Below are 20,579 nucleotides of genomic sequence, written 5' to 3' on the forward strand. Positions count from 1 at the left end.
TTGGAAATCATTATATGCTTCATAAGTTATCACTGGCTTTCTTTGATAGACGGATCGAGAGTTGTTCTCATATCATTTTTGCCTCTCATCACATTGACCTTTGCCATACATCCAAGCAGTCTTGAGATGGTTTGATATTGTTTCTTTGTTTCCTTTGTTGTCTGTTTTTCCATGTAAGTGTCACTGTCTTTGTCATCTGGTTTTGTTTTGTTTTTTTATGTTTTATTCTGTCACTTCTGTTTTATAGTTTTGTGATTTGAGTGTGGATGCGATGAGTGTATAAGCAAGTTATTTCCTGCTCATATCCTTCCCCACCTATATTATTCAGCCTTCAGTATCCAGTTCCTCTTACACCCTGATGTAGAGCCCAATGTGAATTTGTTGTCCTATGATCCCTGCACTATGCTCCAATCTTGTCCTGACCACATTCTCCAATGTCTGTCTCCTTTCATTTAAATTTTTGATTTTCTTTACTCCTTACTTGTTCTTCTTCCGTATGGAAGATGAAGAGACGGAGACATCAGTCCTGAAATCAGAGCTGATGCGAGAACCAGACCTCCTATCCGACGTGTCAGAAATGAAACAGGATTTGATCAAAATGACTGCCATCTTGACCGCAGACTCCACAGAGAAATCACCTTCTTTAGGAGGGTGTGGTCTAGAGAAAGGGACTGAGGACATTTCTGGAGAACCATTAGAAATAATGGAGAAGGACTTAGAGAAAGTCAAAGAGGACCTAGAGAAAGTCAGTGAGATACTGAGGAGTGGAACGTATGAGGGCGAGGAGGCAGCAAAGGCAGCTAGAATGTCTGAGGAATGGGTTCTTCTCTCAGATAGCGAGATAGAAGAAGCCAAACAGATGGCAGCTATAGAAATTCAAGAGCCCATCTTACGTGAAACTAGAACCAACAGAGGAGCTCCCAGACCTAAAGCCATAAAGGACAGTGGTGATCTCAAAGAATACCTCCTGGACGCACCAGTAACCTCCAAAGTAAAAGCTAAAAAGGAACCAGCCAGCCAAGAAAGATTCACTGATGTTGTACTACGCAAAAGTGCAAAACCATCCACTCCAACCAAAGTGCTCGACAAAACCACAGCTGGCGATGTTAAAAAGCCAGTCAGAAGAAAGCCTAAAGACCAGGGACAGCCAGAGGAATCAACAGAGGGAAGTGCTCTTCTGAGTGTGCCCGCAGCCCCTGCTCCAGCCTCACCCGTATCTCCAGTGGTTGAAGAAACTCCCATTGGGTCAATAAAGGACAAAGTGAAAGCTTTACAACAGAAAGTAGAGGCAGAGCAGAAGAGCAAAAAGTCGACTGGAAGCAAACCGTCACAACTGCCTGTTATGAGCAAATCTTCTCCGAAAGCCAAAGAAAGCCCTAAAGCGAAACAGGCCCCCCCTAAATCACCTAAAGCCGATTCTGAGAAAATTGAGGAGACCATGTCAGTTAAAGAACTGATGCAAGCTTTCCAAACGGGGCAGGACCCCTCGAAGAGAAAGTCTGGGCTGTTTGAGCTCAAAACATCCACTGTATCAAGAACAGATAGAACCACAAAATCAGAGACCACAAAGTCCAAATCCATGACCAAAGCAGTAACCTCACGTGTTTCTCAAGAGCGAGAAGTATCTTTGGATTCCAAACCTGGCAAGAAAGAGACTATTCATAAAGATAAAGAGGACAAAACCAAGTCAGTTGCTGCTGCTCATCCAGAGCTGACTGAAACTGTAGACTTTGGAAATGGTGGCCTTGATGACAGCTCTGACAGCTTAAAACATGAGGGTGTGGCAGACTCATTAAGTGGTAGTTCTGGAGATGGGACCCCTCATCTTAGCTCTGAGGACAGCTACAAACATGAGGGTTTAGCCACTCCAGGCACAAGTCCTGAAAGTCTGTGTCTTTCTCCCAAAACTGGACAGCAGACCTCTACAACTTCAGAACCAGCTACCACAACACTCAAAACAGAAAGTAAAGACACAGAGAAGTCTGGAGACTCTGGCGTAGGGGCCTCTGGTGATCAGCTATCTACAGAAATGACCCTGCCTGTCTCTTCCAGCGAGGCTGCAGATGACCACATTACAAGTGAGTCTATGTCTGTTAGGAGTGAGTCTAAGCCATCTAAACCTCAAAAGCTTACAAAGAGAATTTCAGAGACTGTAGAAACTTTTCTTAGCGATGATGAGAGCCCTGATCGTCAGCTAGCATTGTCTTTAGTTGGTTCTCCAGCGTCTAGATCATCTTCTCAGCGTCATGAAAGTTTAGAGCTGCCTTTAAAACAAGACTCAGATGCTCTCAGCCCATTAGCTGATGACTCTTTGACAATAAGCCACAGAGACTCTCTAGACGGTAGTCCTCTCATGGATGAAAATTCCTCCCATAAATCCCCAGACTCTATTGAACCTAGCCCAACCAATGAATCACCCCCTCATGACTCCTTAGAGAACAGCCCTGTAGAACAAAAAAGCCACCCTTCCTTCCCAGGTCCACCTAGTAAATCCTCTAGCCACCCAGAGCCTTCCAAAGCTAGAGAGGTCCCCCACGATGCAATGCGTGGTAGGCTGCTTCGAGACCATGAGGCTAGTGCTGATGATGACAGTTGTGAGCAGACATCTCAGATGACAAGTTCTGGTAAGAGTCCCCTCTCTCCTGATACCCCTAGTTCTGAAGAGGTAAGTTACGAGGTAAACCCCAAACCCCCTGACCATACATTCCTCTCTGTCCCATTCACACCGGCTGTCATCCCTGAAGACCCAGAAGAAGAGGATACATCAGACAGCTATGGAGCTAAGACAAAAATCACTCCAGAGGAGGAAATGTTTAAAATGGCAGCCAAAATAAAAACATTTGATGAAATGGAACAAGAAGCAAAGAGCAAAAAGAACTCTAGAAAAGATTTGTCTCCCGCAGCAGATGCCAAAATAGGGGATGACAGCTATGAAACATTAGAGCCCACAAGTGAGGAGCTTGCGCAAAGTGAAAATGGGCTCAGTAGACCCACAGAGGATTCAGAGTTAGCTGTTTTTGTTGATCCCCATATTAAAGTACAACCTCCCTCTCCTTTTTCAGCAGGTTTGCATGAAGGATCTCACAGCAAAGAGCTCAAGATCACAACAACAGCCAGTGTCACCTCAGAGGGACCTCACTCTGTCTCAGACCAGCACCATTCAAAATCCAGACTGAACACTGCACAGGAACAAAGTAGTGCCAAAACAGTATCAGATACTGAAAACAGGACTGATGAACAAAAGGAGGAGTGCTTAAGGAAGTCAAGGGAAATCAAAGGAGATGATACAGATGGTCAGGAATTAGGCACCACATTAAAACCAGGTAGCAATGTTACAGATGAAGTGAAAGAAGATCACAGGGGACACACATCAGCACCAGAAGCGGGGCTTGGTGCAACTGTTCCCACAGATCAGACAAAAGAAATATTCAAACCAGAGGTTTGTATCTATGATGACACAGAAGAAGATGACGAGGGTGTGGAACCTCCCAGAACTGAGTCAAAGGGTGTTACGGCAAAGGTAGAAACCGACTCGTGGTCGGCCATGCGAGAGGATGATGCCACTTTTGAAGCTCGTGTCAAAGAGGAGGAACAGAAGATACTGAATCTGGTGGTAGACCGTCAGTCTCTGCAAGCAACTCCAGATACAACACCTGGCAGGACACCAACAGAAGAGAGCACTCCTACCAGTGAACCCAACCCTTTCCTGTTCCAAGAAGGGAAGCTCTTTGAGATGACCCGAAGTGGTGCTATTGACATGACTAAGAGGAGATATGAGGAAGAGGGGGGTGGCTTTGCCTTTTTCCAGATAGGTGAGCAGCCTTTAGAGGAGCCTCTAGTAGAGGAAGCTGTGCATGAAGTTAGTGGATCAGCAGCAGAACCTGAAGTTGGCCTCAATCTAACACTAGAGGTTAAGACTGAGGAAGAGGAGAAATCAAAGGAAACAACAAAAGATTCCCAGCTTCAGTCCTCACCTGAAGGTGATCAGACAACCTCTAAGGCTGATGCCTCCAAATCTAAAATCCCCAAAATGGGTATTTCAGCTTCAGCAAAATCAACAAAGAAAGATGAGGAGACATCCTCTGAATGTCTAGAAACTAAAACAAACAAAGATGTAGGTGAAGTATCTTTAGATTTAGACACATGTTGCTCTGATGAAATGATAACAAATGTAGAAACAGCAGAAACTACAGTCACTAGATCTGTTTACTCTGAGCAGGGTCAAGAGTCCTCTGACTCTTCTCCAGAAGAACCACAGTCAGTGATAGAAGCCCCCAAACCAACAGGCAAGTCTAAGCAAAGTGTTTCTAGTAGCGCTAAAAAGGCTCCAGGTAAAACACAAGCTAAGTCTTCTGCTCAAAGTGGTGGTAAATCCACAAGTCAATCTCCATCTCATACAACAGTATCTTCAACCACTCTTAAGAAAGAGCCCTCATTCACCTCTGAATCCAAATCTAGAATCCCCATCAAAGCTAGCACCGTCAAGCCTGAATCTACTGTGAAACGTGTTGAGTCTACTCAAGACAAAAAACTCAAAGTCCCTGTAAAAAAGGATTCAAGGAGAAAATCTGAGACAGATGCAGGTCCCTCTGTGGAGGTCAAAACCAAGACAACATCTTCCAAAGCCAAGAGCTTCTGTGAGGGGGAGTCTACTAGGCCATCTTCTAAAAAAGATCAGGGTCGTCCCTTGAGTGCAGAGTCAAAATCTAAAGGCTTCCAATCCAGATTGCCAGTCCGGGGCAAAAGTGGTCAATCATCTCAATCATCAACACCCACTAAAGAGAAAAGTGGGCCACGCAAAAAGTCTGCTGACTTTTTTGAAGAGATAAGCGACGAGGCAGCAAAACTTGTGGCTAGATTGGCACAGGTAGAGACAGAGAAAGAACAAGAGGCGGAAACTGCCAACTCAGATGATGAGAGCAGTCTCATTGATCCATCCATCATAGAAAGAGAACCGTTTCCTGAGATGCAGTTCCCTCCCTCAGGAGACATCTTTCCCATTAGACCACTGTGGGATGACCCTGTTGAGACACAGATGCAGCGAATCCCAGATGATAAAGTCCAAAGTCAAGGTATCCCCCCATTTCAAGGGGCTCTTCTCTATCTCTTCTGTCTCATTAGTACTCTAGCTGTAAAGGTGCTGCCTCTGTCTCTTGTAATAAGTCCCGTTGTAGTTGAAGGATCCATGTGATCGTGTTGCTTGAGCTGTCTTTGTGTTTGTAATGATGTCTCTCTTTCCTTCTATGTGTGCAGAAAATCTCAAGATTGACTTAAAGGCTTTATGGAACTTACAAAAACAATTTAATGATTAAAACCTTGAAAGACATATATTATCAGAACAATCACATGTATTATCGAGAATTTTCCAATGTATTCTTTATCATATTGTCACTTCAAGATCTGTCACATTTCTATACAGGTATATTATTTTACTTTCCCCTGGATACATGTCCTTTCAGAATGAACAGTCCTAAACTGTCAGTCGTAGAAGAACAAAGAAAGCCAGTGATTAGTTTTCCGGATCTCGTTTATGAATGTGATTTGATTTGGTATACTTTGCGGCGTGGTCCGCTCACTGCTATCTGGTGGTATTTGCAGTAGACCCACAGGATGAAGCAGAGAAAAAAGAGCAACGGTTGGCCATTATAGCCGACCATCTGGGCTTCAGCTGGACGGGTGAGCCACACTTTCGTAGTAGCAGTGATTAAACTATTAAGCTCAAAAATATGCATTATTACATATTCTTTGTCAGCTTCTCAAGAAACATTATATCATATATTTGAAATGTTCAGATTATCATAATTATAATTTTATCTTTTTGGCAGAGCTGGCACGAGAATTGGAATTTAGTGAGGAGAGGATAAATCTGATAAGGATTGAAAATCCAAACTCGCTGCAAGACCAGAGCCATGCCCTTTTAAAACTCTGGGGTGAGGGGCAGGGACAGCAAGTCACAGGTTAGTCATAAACAATGCACTTACTTCTCAGAGTTGCTGCTTTTGAAATAAATGCAAAGTAAAGGGAACTTTAAGGTCTCTTGTCGCTTTCAACAGAGGTGACACTGATTGAAAGTCTGACAAAGATCAACCGAATGGACATCGTTCACCTCATTGAAACCAAGATCATCAAGTCCACTCAGGACGACACATCATCTCATACCTATGCAGAAATTGAACGGACCATAGCACTGGACCACAGTGAAGGTACAAAAGCCAAGGCTAACTTGGAACAGATTATTATATGTGTATGTTCAAAATGATTGTTTTCCTATGCACTTGAGTCATGTATACTAACTCTTTTTGTACTAATTACCTGCCATGTATTTGTTTTCAGGTTTCTCTGCCCTCCATGATGACATTGACAGTCCCAGGCCGGGCAGGCGCACGGATCCGACACGTAGGAGTCCAGGCTCAGGACAAGATGTCCCCATGGTGTCAGCAGAAGACCTGTCCACCAGTTTGTCATCACTTCACGACACGACAGGACTTCTAAGAAATGCCCAGAAAGAGAAACTACAAAGAGAGATGGAGACAACATAGTAAGCATTGCATAGTTGTAAATAACAAAATGTCAACATTGGTCAGTATATATGCCCTACTGTTGTGGTTTTTAGTCAGTGAGTCACTAAATATTCAAATGTTTTTTGTTTTTTTTGCAGCTCATCACACATATATGAGGAGATAGCGGACTCGGTACACACAGGCAGTTACAAACAAGTAAGTCCTCTCTTCACATTGTACCGCACCGCTCCCTACAAACTCCAATCCCATGTGCTAGACCCTGTGCTCAAAGAGGCACCAAACTCGGGTGTCAAGGTCGACCTACCTCCTTACCCAGCAGTTGAACCAGATGAGGATGGGGGGGCTGCTGGATATGAGGGGGCAGAGGGGGGAGAGGAGTGGAGTTTGGAGTGTCTTCAAACTACCCACTCAGAATACAGCGGTCAATATTTGTCACCGCTGCCTTGGCGAGAGTCATCCAATCAATCTCGAACAGGCGTATGCGAGAGCCGACCGCTGTCTATGACCGATTTTGGAGATAGCCTTATTGAGTGTGACCAAGCTGAGCAAGACTTCAGGAAACTCTCAATGGAGCTCACAGGAACTGATGAGGTCCCTGAAAAGGATCAAGGTGAACAAACAAGTGAACAAACAAGTGAACAAACAAGTGAACAAACGCTTCAGACGATCTCTGAATCTCCTCCTGTTTCCGTCACCGTCATGACTGAACACGCACAAACCAAACAAATGGCTTCAACACACATGGATGAAGTTTCACAGCGATTGTATAAAGTCCTATATGGATATGAAGCATCCCATGTAGATAAAATTCAAGGTGAAGTCAGGGAATGTGAAGTTGAGCATGAGATTGATGTTTGTCAGGTCACAACTTCAGGTGAAGATGATGTCAGATCCAGTGATGACATAAATCAAACACAGGGTAGAACCACTCAAGAACCAGCAGGTACTTCTGATGTCAGACACACCATCACAAGTTTAGTATCTCAAAAAGTAGAAGTCATGAGCTCCACCAGCTTTACTCAGTTGTTGCATGAGACTACTTTTGAGGAAACACTATCACTCAGACAGAATGAGACTGAAGAAAATGTTGTGTTCTCTGTAGAGTCGACACCTGAGATTGAAACATCCACATATGAATCCTGTGTGACAGAATCGACAGAGGTGGAAATTTGTGAACCTCATATTTTAGTTCATCATAGATCATCTCCATCTGAGTGTGTGACTGAGACAGCAGTTTTACTGACAGAGAGTAGAGCCTCAACACCTGAATCAACATCATTAGCAAGTGAACTGAATTTTCTCGGATCTGACTCGAAAGTTCCTCAGTTTAGGCCCCTGTCTCCCCTCCCACCTCCTGTGTTTCTATGGGAAACCAGTGATGCCGGGCCAACTGCTCAGGGCCAGTCATCACTGAGTGCACCAGGAGGCCCATCTATGCTGTGTACACCAGAGTCAGAGGAAAGGCCATTAACACCAATGGTTTCAAACACAAAACCATTTGGGCCGTCAGTATCATATAGCAGCGAGAGATCCATCTCACTGCGCTCACTATCTTTTGACATAGAAGACAGATTGTCATCACCTGAGTCTGTGGTTGTAGAAACCGAGCAGTGGCTTTTTACATCCTGTGAGCGTGCATCTCCTGATCGCCATGAGATGAGATCATTATCTCCTAAATCCATGGAGTCTGTCCCTGCGCATCATCTGCTCCCACTAGATTCTCATATCTCAGAATTCGGACAAGATATCCCTGAGGCTTCTGTAGCTTATGAATGTAGGTCATTCTCACCTGAGTCAGTGCCATCAGATAAGAATATTGAAACTGAAGTGTTGCTGTCAGTGCCTTTTGAAGACAGACAGTCTCCAGAGTCACTCAGCCATGAGAATAGAGCATTAGTACCTGCTTCACTTGCTGAAGATGAATCTGAATCTGTTGAAACTGTCATTGAACATGGGGTACCCTCCCCAGAATCAACTGAATGTGCACAGATAGTGTGTCCATCCATATTAACTGATCATAGTGAACAATCACTCAAACCATTAGTCTTTGATACAGAGAATAAACCCCCAACACCAGAGGAATTAGAATCTAAGTGTGATAATGACTGGGTTTTTATATCCTTGTCTGATATTGAGGAAACAGCACAGCAGTTAGAGGAAAAAACAAATGTAGTTTTTGATCGAGAGCAGTTAAGAAATGATGATGCAGGTCAGCAGTCAAAATCTATAGAAGGAAATCCAGGGAAATATGATGAAACTGAAGCTTCGACAGTTCCTTGTGTTGAGCCTTCTAGTGGTCAGTCTGATGTTGTCATGCCACCAGCAGAACCTGAGGTCTTGTCAACTGATGTAGTTACAGAAGAACCATCTCATGAGTTCTGTGAGGAAGGTAAATCAAATGAGGCTATGCACAATCCAATATCTAAGAAAACCAAATCGGGTAAAAAGAAAAAGTCTAAAGCAGTCAAGTTCGATCATAAACCTGTTCAGAATGTTAAAGATCAGCAGGGAGCATCTGAGTTTACATATAAAACATATGAAGAGACACAGGAATCAGATGAAACTCTTTTACCGGAGATTACATCTGATGATCTACCAACGTCACAGGCATTAACTACAAATATCCCTGAAAATCAGAAAATTCCCGGAGAGTGTTTGGTTTCTATACCTCAGCATGATGCACCCTTAAGTTCAGTACCAATCTACACTCTATCATATGATGGAGACCTTTGGAAGCTCATTTCGCAGATCCGTGACCCACAGTATGCAGGAGAAACATTCATGAGTAAAATAGCAGTCGTTCATTGTGCAGCATCCAATCAAGCAAATTCCAATGAGACAGCAGAGGGTGAAATTAATTCTCTGCAATCAGGAAATTTCCAAAGACCACTTTCACCTGATTCTGAAGCAGCATATAGACCCATGTCACCACAATCACTCAGAGAGCTGGAATTATTCAGACCAGCTTCCTCCCACTCGGGGAGATCTGTAGATAGTCGGCAATCTTTAAGTCCAGATTCCCCTGTTCCTGAATTCTTAAATTATATCTCTGGACCCTCACAAATTTATCACAGATCAGTATCATCAGAGTCAGTGTTGTCAGATCTGGAACTAGAGACTGATGTAAACATTTCTTTTCTTTTTGAGGATCGACCAGCATCTACTGATTCAGTATCATCGATGAACATATACAGTGCTCTGTCAACTGACTCACCTATTCCCGATTTTAGACCGTTTTTACCAGAATCAGTTCTCAGTGTTAGATTGGAAAAGTCTTCCTCACTTGAAACAATAGCCTCAGATCTAGAGGGCGGGATATCCTTTTTATCGTCGTTATTTTCTGAAAGCAGAACATCTTCCCCGGACTCTGTTGACATAAACAGGCCACTTTCTCATGAGTCACCCATCCCTGTCTTTTCAGAGTCTTTACCAGAGTTTGCGGTTATGGCCACACTGGAGATGTCCTCTTCACCTGTTTCAGTTTCTTCAGACCTAGAATATGAAGCAACAAGTCTGTCACAAGTGTGCTCTGAAATGACACAATCATCATTGGATTCAGATGCTTCTGATGATGAAACGAGGTTTAGAAAATCACCATCTCCCAAGTCAGTTATTACCAAGCAAAGCCTTGAGTCACTGGACTCACATGCACCAGACACCACAGCACTGGGTGACAGTAATCAACCTCAAAAGGCAATCCAAGTCCCAGACTATAGACTTGTTTATGATGCCGAACTTTGGACACTGATTTCTCAAATATATGATCCTCAATATGTTGGAGAGACCTTTTGCAGTAAAACTGGGTTTTTTGAGTATGCGGGAACTAGAACTGAGTATGTTCCGGATGACTCTGGTGTAGAAGAAGATGCTAGGGAGTTGAACATTGCAGGTTCATTTGATACAGATGTTCTGCAAGAACAAGAAAACAATGAGAGGGAAGAGAAACAAGCAACGTCAGCGGAGTCAATGAAAGACTTGTCAGATGAGGAATCAGACCGTTGCATGCCCTCGTTTTCCGATGAAATTAGACCTTCCTCATCCGGTTCTCCAGTATCTTTTGATGGAGGCAGGTCATTATCACCAGACTCACCTTTACCAGACTTCACACCTGCACTTACTGAATCAGGAACAGCTTTTGTTGGGTCCACATCCTCTTTGGATATTTCAGATACTGAATATAACCTTTCAGACTCACAGGACTTCAGTTGCCAGAGAGCGGACTCACCTGAATCAGGTGTACCATTTAGAACAAACCAGCTGATCCGTCAACTCTATGATCCTCACTATGAAGACGTTGAGATGAGGCCACTTTTACCAGAATCTGTGAACGAACTTAGGCCAGTGTCACCTCAATCACTCATGTTAACTGAAATAAAAACATCATCTCCTGATTCTACAGAGAGACCTTTGTCACCTGACTCTGAATCAGAATACAGGCCTTTCACACCTGCATCACTGATGTTTATGTCAAATTTCAGATCATCATCTCCCGATTCAACTGGCTCTCTGAATGAATTTAGAGCTCTTTCACCAGACTCCCCCATTCCAGAAATGGGACTGGTGTTACAGGAGTCCTTAAACACGTACAGACAGTTTAGATCCTCCTCACCAGTGTCAGTACATTCAGATGAAGACTTCGAGGAAGATTTGTGTATGCCCTGGCTATTTGAGGACAGAGCACCATCTCCTGATTCAACTACATCAAGGGATGAATTTAGACCTCTTTCTCCAGACTCACCCATACCTAAATTTACACCAGAAATTCAAGCAATATCCATATCACACATGGACTCGAGATCTTCTTCCCCTGAATTAGATTTCTCAGATATAGAAATGGAATTATCTTTTCCAGTGGTCGTAGATGACCGACCCTCATCTCCCGAGTCCTTAGCATCTATGAGTAAATACAGACGGCTTTCTAATGATTCTCCTTTACCTGACTTTAGTCAGGCTTTGTTAGAGATTCGCCATGAGTTTACAGGATACAGGTCAACATCACCTGAATCAGAGACCTCAGATCTAGAATATGTTCCTTTGATTTCAGAGATGTTTGACATGGAGGATAGACCAGAATCCCATCATTCAGGAGATTATAATCTGGAGTGTTGTCCTGTTGACTCTCCAGTACCACAGTACACCATCAATGCACCCAGTATGTTAGAAGTAAGATACAGATCTACATCACCTGAGTCAGTACATTCAGATGAGGACTTAGAGACAGATTTGTGTATTCCCTGGCTTTTTGAGGACAGAGCTGAGTCTCCTGATTCAACCACATCCATAGATGAATTTAGAGCTCTTTCTCCAGACTCCCCCATTCCTGAATTAAGACTGGTGCTACAGGAGTCCTTATTGACATACAGGCAATTAAGGTCCTCTTCACCAGTGTCAGTATCATCAGATTCTGAGGAGGAAATGGAGTTACCTTTCTCAATGTTATTTGAAGACCGACCTTCATCTTCATCTTCTGTAGCATCAGTGACTAAATACAGAAGACTTTCACCTGATTCACCCATACTTGACTTCACACGAGCTTTGCCAGTTCCACTTGTTGATGTCAGTGGCTACAGGTCAGAATCACCTGAATCAGTTGCATCAGATATGGAATTTGCTCCCTTGCTATCTCAGATGTTTGAGGATGAGCAGAGACCAGATTCTCCACAATCAGACTCTTCTTTCTCTAAATACCAGCGTCTGTCACCAGACTCTCCGGTACCTTATTACAGCCACACTGAACCTTCAGTGTTTATAGGAATGTACAGATCCACATCACCTGAATCAGTACATTCAGATGAGGACTTGGAGACAGATTTGTGTATTCCCTGGCTTTTCGAGGCCAGAGCATCATCTCCTGATTCAACCACATCCATAGATGAATTTAGAGCTCTTTCTCCAGACTCACCCATACCTAACTTTGAACCAAAACTGCAAGCAAAATCCATATCACACATGGATTCAAGGTCCTCTTCACCTGAATTAGATTTTTCAGATATAGAAACTGAATTATCAATTCCAATGGCCATTGAAAACAGACCTTCATCTCCTGAGTCCTTAGCATCTCACAGATCTACATCACCGGAATCAATATATTCAGATGAGGACTTAGAAACAGATTTGTGTATCCCCTGGCTTTTTGAAGACAGAGCAGAGTCTCCTGATTCTATTGCATCTATTGATGAATTTAAACCACTTTCACCAGACTCCCCCATTCCTGAATTGAGATTGATGCTACAGGAGTCCTTATTGACATACAGGCAATTAAGGTCCTCTTCACCAGTGTCAGTATCATCAGATTCTGAGGAGGAAATGGAGTTACCTTACTCAATATTGTTTGAAGACCGACCTTCATCTTCATCTTCCATAGAATCAGTGACTAAATACCGAAGACTTTCACCTGATTCACCCATACTTGACTTCACACAAGCGTTGCCAGTTCTACAAGTTGATGTCAGTGGTTACAGGTCAGAATCACCTGAATCAGTTGCATCAGATATGGAATTTGCTCCCTTGCTATCTTATATGTTTGAGGATGAGCAGAGACCAGATTCTCCACAATCAGACTCTTCTTTCTCTAAATACCAGCGTCTGTCACCAGACTCTCCGGTACCTTATTATAGCCATACTGAACCTTCTATGTCTTCTGTACGGTATAGGTCTACATCACCTGAGCCAGTGCAATCAGATGAGGACATGGAGACAGATTTGTGTATCCCCTGGCTTTTTGAGGACAGAGCAGCATCTCCTGATTCAACAACATCCATAGATGAATTTAGAGCTCTTTCTCCAGACTCCCCCATTCCTGAATTAAGACTGATGCTACAGGAGTCCTTAATCACGTACAGGCAGTTTAGGTCTTCTTCACCAGTGTCAGTCTCATCAGATTCTGAGGAGGAAATGGAGTTACCTTTCTCAATATTGTTTGAAGACCGACCTTCATCTTCATCTTCTGTAGCATCAGTGACTAAATACAGAAGACTTTCACCTGATTCACCCATACTGGACTTCACACACACTTGGCCAGTTCTACAAGTTGATGTCAGTGGTTACAGGTCAGAATCACCTGAATCAGTTGCATCAGATATAGAATTTTCTCCCTTGCTATCTCAGCTGTTTGAGGATGAGCAGAGACCAGATTCTCCACAATCAGACTCTTCTTTCTCTAAATACCAGCGTCTGTCACCAGACTCTCCGGTTCCTTATTACAGCCACACTGAACCTTCTATGTCTTTGGTAAGGTACAGATCTACATCACCTGAGTCAGTACATTCAGATGAGGACTTAGAGACAGATTTGTGCATCCCCTGGCTTTTCGAGGCCAGAGCATCATCTCCTGATTCAACCACATCCAGAGATGAATTTAGAGCTCTTTCTCCAGACTCACCCATACCAAACTTTGTACCAGAACCACAAAGAACATCCATATCACACATGGGCTCAAGGTCCTCATCACCTGAATTAGATTTTTCAGATATAGAAACTGAATTATCTCTTCCAATGGCCATTGAAAACCGACCTTCATCTCCTGAGTCCTTAGCATCTCACAGATCTACTTCACCGGAATCAATTTATTCAGACGTGGACTTAGAAACAGATTTGTGTATCCCCTGGCTTTTTGAGGACAGAGCAGAGTCTCCTGATTCTATTGCATCTATTGATGAATTTAAACCACTTTCTCCAGACTCCCCTATTCCTGAATTAAGACTGGTGCTACAGGAGTCCTTAATCACGTACAGGCAGTTTAGGTCTTCTTCACCACTGTCAGTCTCATCAGATTCTGAGGAGGAAGTTGAGTTACCTTTCTCAATATTGTTTGAAGACCGACCTTCATCTTCATCTTCTGTAGCATCAGTGACTAAATACAGAAGACTTTCACCTGATTCACCTATACTTGACTTCACACACACTTGGCCAGTTCTACAAGTTGATGTCAGTGGTTACAGGTCAGAATCACCTGAATCAGTTGCATCCGATATAGAATTTTCTCCCTTGCTATCTCAGCTGTTTGAGGATGAGCAGAGACCAGATTCTCCACAATCAGACTCTTCTTTCTCTAAATACCAGCGTCTGTCACCAGACTCTCCGGTTCCTTATTACAGCCACACTGAACCTTCTATGTCTTTGGTAAGGTACAGATCTACATCACCTGAGTCAGTACATTCAGATGAGGACTTAGAGACAGATTTGTGCATCCCCTGGCTTTTCGAGGCCAGAGCATCATCTCCTGATTCAACCACATCCAGAGATGAATTTAGAGCTCTTTCTCCAGACTCACCCATACCAAACTTTGAACCAGAACCACAAAGAACATCCATATCACACATGGGCTCAAGGTCCTCATCACCTGAATTAGATTTTTCAGATATAGAAACTGAATTATCTCTTCCAATGGCCATTGAAAACCGACCTTCATCTCCTGAGTCCTTAGCATCTCACAGATCTACATCACCGGAATCAATTTATTCAGACGAGGACTTAGAAACAGATTTGTGTATCCCCTGGCTTTTTGAGGACAGAGCAGAGTCTCCTGATTCTATTGCATCTATTGATGAATTTAAACCACTTTCTCCAGACTCCCCTATTCCTGAATTAAGACTGGTGCTACAGGAGTCCTTAATCACGTACAGGCAGTTTAGGTCTTCTTCACCACTGTCAGTCTCATCAGATTCTGAGGAGGAAGTTGAGTTACCTTTCTCAATGTTATTTGAAGACCGACCTTCATCTTCATCTTCTGTAGCATCAGTGACTAAATTCAGAAGACTTTCACCTGATTCACCCATACTTGATTTCACACACATTTGGCCACTTCGACGAGTTGATGTCAGTAGTTACAGGTCAGAATCACCTGAATCAGTTGCATCAGATATAGAATTTGCTCCATTGATATCTCATATGTTTGAGGATGAGCAGAGACCAGATTCTCCACAATCAGACTCTTCTTTCTCTAAATACCAGCGTCTGTCACCAGACTCTCCGGTACCTTATTATAGCCATACTGAACCTTCTATGTCTTCAGTAAGGTACAGATCTACATCACCTGAGTCAGTACATTCAGATGAGGACCTAGAAACAGATTTGTGTATTCCCTGGCTTTTTGAGGCTAGAGCATCGTCTCCAGATTCAACCTTATCTAGAGATGAATTTAGAGCTCTTTCTCCAGACTCACCCATACCTGAGTTTACACCTATGATACAATGCACCATTTATCACACAGGAATGAGGTCCTCTTCACCAGACTCAGTGTTGTCAGATTTGGAAGAACAATTACCTCTGCCGATGAACTTGGAGAGCAGAGCTCCCTCTCCTGAATCTCAGTCTTCAAGCAGACTTTCTCCTGATTCACCTGTACCTGACTTTATGCCGCCAATGTTTGGATTAACTGAAACTAATTTTGGACGTAGGTCATCATCCCCTGAGTCACTATGTTCAGATGTAGAATATATTGTTATAAGCCTAGGAACACTAGTTTATGACAGTAGACCATATTCACCAGAGTCAGGAGCTGAAGATGAATACCATCGTCTGTCACCAGACTCACCTATACCTGAATACAGACCAGAAATATCTGAATCTGTCATGATGAATACTGGGCCAAGATCACTGTCCCCTGCATCCATTGAATCAGATATTGAGTATGCTTTGAGTGAGTTTTTGATGTCAAGGAATTATGGCATTGGGGATAGACAAGAGTTTCCTGAATCAGGATTATCAGAGGCGTCAGATGATGAATGTAAACACCTGCCACCTGAATCACCAATACCTGATTTTACAAAAACCTATGTGGAACATGTCATGACTGTCAGAGATATATCACCCACTGAATTTTCAGATTCAGAGAGTTTGTCACCAACTTCAGAAGTGTTTTGCGCAGAAGACAGGTCTGCATCACCAGAGTCTGGCGAATCAGGTGGGAAATTACCGTTGTCACCCCCATTGTCATTAACTGAATTGAAAGTCCCTTCTGCCACTGGAGAGATCTTTGTTAGCACTGTGCCTCCGTCATGCGAGGAATCAGAAATTATGGTAGATGAGTATAATCTCATTTATGATGCAGAGTTTTGGAAGTTAATTTCTAAAGTACATGATCCACAATATGCTGGAGAAACCTTCAGCAGTAAAACTGGGTTCATGCAATTTGTTGGCAGCACAGTAGAATATGAAATGAGTTTATCAGATGATGAACAAGATAAAGTAACAGACAAACATGAGCAAGCCACTAATGACACAAGTCCACCAGTTATGCCTGTTTCAGAATCGCCTCCATCAATGATTATAGATATTGTGCCTTCAGGAGGAGCACCATACAGAGAGACCAAGTACACATTTGAAATACCTGCCAGAACAACAGATTCTGATGACGATTGGGTGGTTATATCAGTGTCTGATACTGAGGACGATAACCCTTGTTACTCACCAGAATCCACCATAGATTATAGACCTATGTCCCCCGATTCAGCCATGGTGCTCGAAACAAGAGCATCATCACCAGAATCGGTCGCATCCATCGATGCATTTAGACGACTCTCACCAGATTCTCCCTTACCTGAATTTTCAACAGCGTTACCAGAATGTGTGAGATTCCTAAGATCAACATCATCTTCACCTGAAACTGTAGCATCAGATATAGATTTTATGCCGCAGATCCATAGGCCTATTTCATGTGAATCGATCACGCAAATGGCCGACAGAAGAGCATCATCTCCAGAGTCGATGCCGGAGTTCAACGAGAACAGATCTCTCTCCCCAGACTCCCCCATCCCTCAGTTTGCCGTGTCATTGGAGGGGTACGCTATGACACACTGGTCGTCAGATCCTGATTCGTTGGCTTCAGATTCAGAGTGTGAGCTTATTGTCACATCCCCAGGAGCAACTGAGGCTGGAAGATCAGATTCACCTGATTCCATCTCATCCATCAGTGAGTTCAGGAGACTGTTGCCTGACTCACCAGTGCCTGAGTTTATGAGAATATTGTCATCTTATTTTATGGAGGGTAGCCCCTGTGACAGATCATCTTCGCCGGTGTCTTTGTCATCGGACTCTGAGTTTGTTGCTTTACCCATTGATTGTTGGATTGACGACAGCCCAAGGCCACTGAGTCCTCAAACTGCTGAGTCAGAGGAGGACCTAGGTTTTGGTTGTGAGGATTCTGAGTGGTTACTCTCCAAACCACAACTAATTCAAACTAGAGAGACAATGGTCAAAGAAGGACATCCTGACTGGCAAATAAGGACAGGATCGGAACTGAAAGTTTTATCGTGTGATGAGTGGATGCAGCAAGGATCGGAGGCCGAGAGCATCTCAACTTTACAAACCAAGTTTGGTGAGGAAGAGGAAGACTTCCCAGTGATGGCATCACCAGCTTACGATGAAAAGATACAGTACGAGGAGATCCTTTACATCAGTGGTGAAGAAGTGACGAGCAAGAAAGTCTCTCAATGGGTAAGAGAGAGAGCATGACAGTTTGGCATTAACACGCAATTTGGACTGCGTAACACATGAGGACATGTTTTGAGGAAATAATAAAACAACAGTAACAAAATGGAGTGCATTAATTCTGAGATGTGTGAAGAATGCGGAAATATTGAAATTTAATGTTACTAATCCTTCTTACTTCACTTCTGATTGATTGTTATGATGGTAAGATGCTTTTTTGGTCGCATGTTTTAGTTGGATGTAAAATTGAATGTCGAGTGGTTCAGACCAACCTGGTGAATTTATTTAGTTCATGTTGACATTCACTTACAGGCTCCGGATGAGACACCAGAGGACACACACTTTCAAACAGATGATGAGGTGCAAAGAAAACTGTTGTCTTCTACAACTGCAGCACGAGACACCAGAAAGACAGATGTGCTGTTTGATGATGACAAGCCAGTGGTATCAATTCCCCTACAGCTACCGGAGCTGAGCTCGTACACGACCCACCGAACCGTCACTCCAGTTGTGTCCTCGCTTGAGCAAGCACTCTACGGGTATTCAGAGTCTGAGCTGTCGTCCGAGGAAGCTCAGTCCAGTGAGCTTTTCTCACCCATGTCGAGCCAGTTCCTGGTGCCACCGGATTATGAAGCGGTATTTTCCGGACATCAAACCCTCAGAGTTTCTGAATGTAGCCAAGCCTCTTTGAAGGATTTGAGTCCAGTGTCTCCGGTTTTCAGTGACTCAGCTGAAGTTGTTGCTAAAGACGGTGCCAAGAGAACGTCAGAGGCTTCTGGAGATTTTAAGTTTTCCCCCGGCTTTGAGAAAGCCTGTGCAGAATTTGAGCAGACAGTGTTGGAATTTGAATCAGAAGAACCCAAGGTACAACCGAAAGAAGTTAGTTGTCAGTCTCCACTGCAATCTGACTCAGATCTGGAGTTCTTTGACTGCAGACAAGCCCTCTCTGACTTGTCTGATCCAGAAGAAGGGAAACTGGAACCCAAGATCAGCTATCACGTCTTAGAGCCAGCTTCCCCACTACCTGGCAGTAGCCCTGATGTCGGTTTCCTGAAAGGGAGCGCTCGGTACACCGCTCACCCTCTCCGTCCAGGTGACGACTACAAGCGCTTGTCCTCCGGCAGCGAAAGCCTCGGAGAGTTTGCTTATGATTCTGAGGGTTCACGAGGGGGTCGAGCAGAGAGCAACCGCCTCGTATGTGAGGAGCTTCCGTCCAGAGATCAGGCAGGGTATTACAATGATGACGACTTCCTGGGAAGGGTAAGAGGTTGAGCATGAGCACAACCCTGCACTGGCTGGTGTCTTGCCTGATTTCGGATGGTTGCTGTGGTGCTACATTCAAGATACAGGAGATTAAAAACCGAAACTTGCACTTGATGTAGTTAATGAGGCTGAATAAAGCTTTTATGTGCATGAGCACCCAAAAAACAAACAAAAAAACCATAACAGCTGTGATGAGTGGCTTTCTTTAATACTGCATCGTTTGTGATTGAAAGCGGTTCTTGACATTTACGGTGTGGTGTGTTAAAATCAGCTCTGGTGACATTTATGAGCTACTATGAAGAAAATATTCAATAAAATGCAACATTTTTATGTGTTCACATCCGCACCTGTTCGCATCCTGTGCATTATGCTTGTTGTTGTTAATCAGTGTGCGAAATACCTTTTAAAAGTTGGAGGTTGCATATAGCCTAGGTCTGAATCAGCCACGTATTTAAAACTCCCAACTTGTGAATTACCAGCTCATGTTCACCTTTCATACAATGGATCTAGCTCAAAGGGTTGAATACATTAGAGATTTAAAAAGCACTTGGAGAATAAGTGGATGATAAAATATGGAAATGACTATAAAAACAGAAAGCATTAAGAACAGTAAAATATAGAGATAAAAGAATAAGAATAACAAATCTAGAGACCTTCACTTTGCTGTGTTGTGAGTCTATCTATTAACAACTGATTATGACATTATGATGCCGAATTGCATACAATGGTGCTATTAAATGTTTTTTCTTTCTTTTTTGATTGATTTGATTTGTCGTGTCATGAATCATCCACATCAGACAGCCTTATTTCGCACACTGGTTTCCATCTGCATGTTAATTCATTTCAGTTGGTTTTTGCATCATTGTACCTTCTCTTCATCTCACATCATCTTTGTGTACGACCATCAAATTTGATTTTATTCCTTCATTACATATTCATTCATATAAGAAGAAGCTTTTTGGAAAGCAAACGTAGAAGTGAGGTAAAGAGAAAGGAGGGATGACGTGGTGGAGGAGTGTGCTGTGCTGTGGTGACACGGTGTAGATGTGTTGTATTGACCTGTGAGGGTGCTGTCCACCAGGAGATAGCAGAAGAACTAGGGATGCTGTCTGATAGCTCAGAGGAGGAGGTGCTGACCACCAGGGTGGTGCGACGCAGAGTTATCATTCAGGTAAATGAGCATGATGCAGCTGTGCAGCTCTGGAGTGACGCAGGGTAACACACGCTTAGTGCTCTTTGTTTATGATGGACGTGACCTTATCGCACAGATTATTAAATAAATGTTTGACCTTTAACCTTTTTTGTTTGCTGTTTGTTTCCTGCTGTTGATTGTCTGATGCTACTTTCTCTGCTTTTATAAAAATG

The 20,579-nt window shown here is 43.2% G+C and overlaps 1 protein-coding gene across 2 annotated transcripts in view; it reads left to right on the forward strand.

Annotated features, from left to right (window-relative positions):
* ank2b (ankyrin 2b, neuronal) overlaps positions 1–20,579 on the forward strand; it is a gene marked incomplete at its 5' end in the record, with an annotated part of 73,811 nt that overhangs the window by 50,517 nt on the left and 2,715 nt on the right. The window contains 7 exons of one of the 2 annotated variants that reach the window (XM_083992671.1): positions 504–5,072; positions 5,599–5,676; positions 5,826–5,957; positions 6,054–6,203; positions 6,334–6,538; positions 6,659–6,716; positions 20,296–20,385. In XM_083992671.1, coding sequence (XP_083848797.1) covers positions 504–5,072; positions 5,599–5,676; positions 5,826–5,957; positions 6,054–6,203; positions 6,334–6,538; positions 6,659–6,716; positions 20,296–20,385 — 5,282 coding nt within the window. Of the gene's footprint in view, positions 1–503; positions 5,073–5,598; positions 5,677–5,825; positions 5,958–6,053; positions 6,204–6,333; positions 6,539–6,658; positions 6,717–8,293; positions 17,958–18,263; positions 19,212–20,295; positions 20,386–20,579 lie in introns of those variants that run through there. The other variant, XM_083992670.1, reaches the window with a different exon arrangement.

This window comes from Trachurus trachurus, assembly GCF_905171665.1.
Source record: "Trachurus trachurus genome assembly, chromosome: 18".
NCBI classification, from domain to species: Eukaryota; Metazoa; Chordata; class Actinopteri; order Carangiformes; family Carangidae; genus Trachurus; species Trachurus trachurus.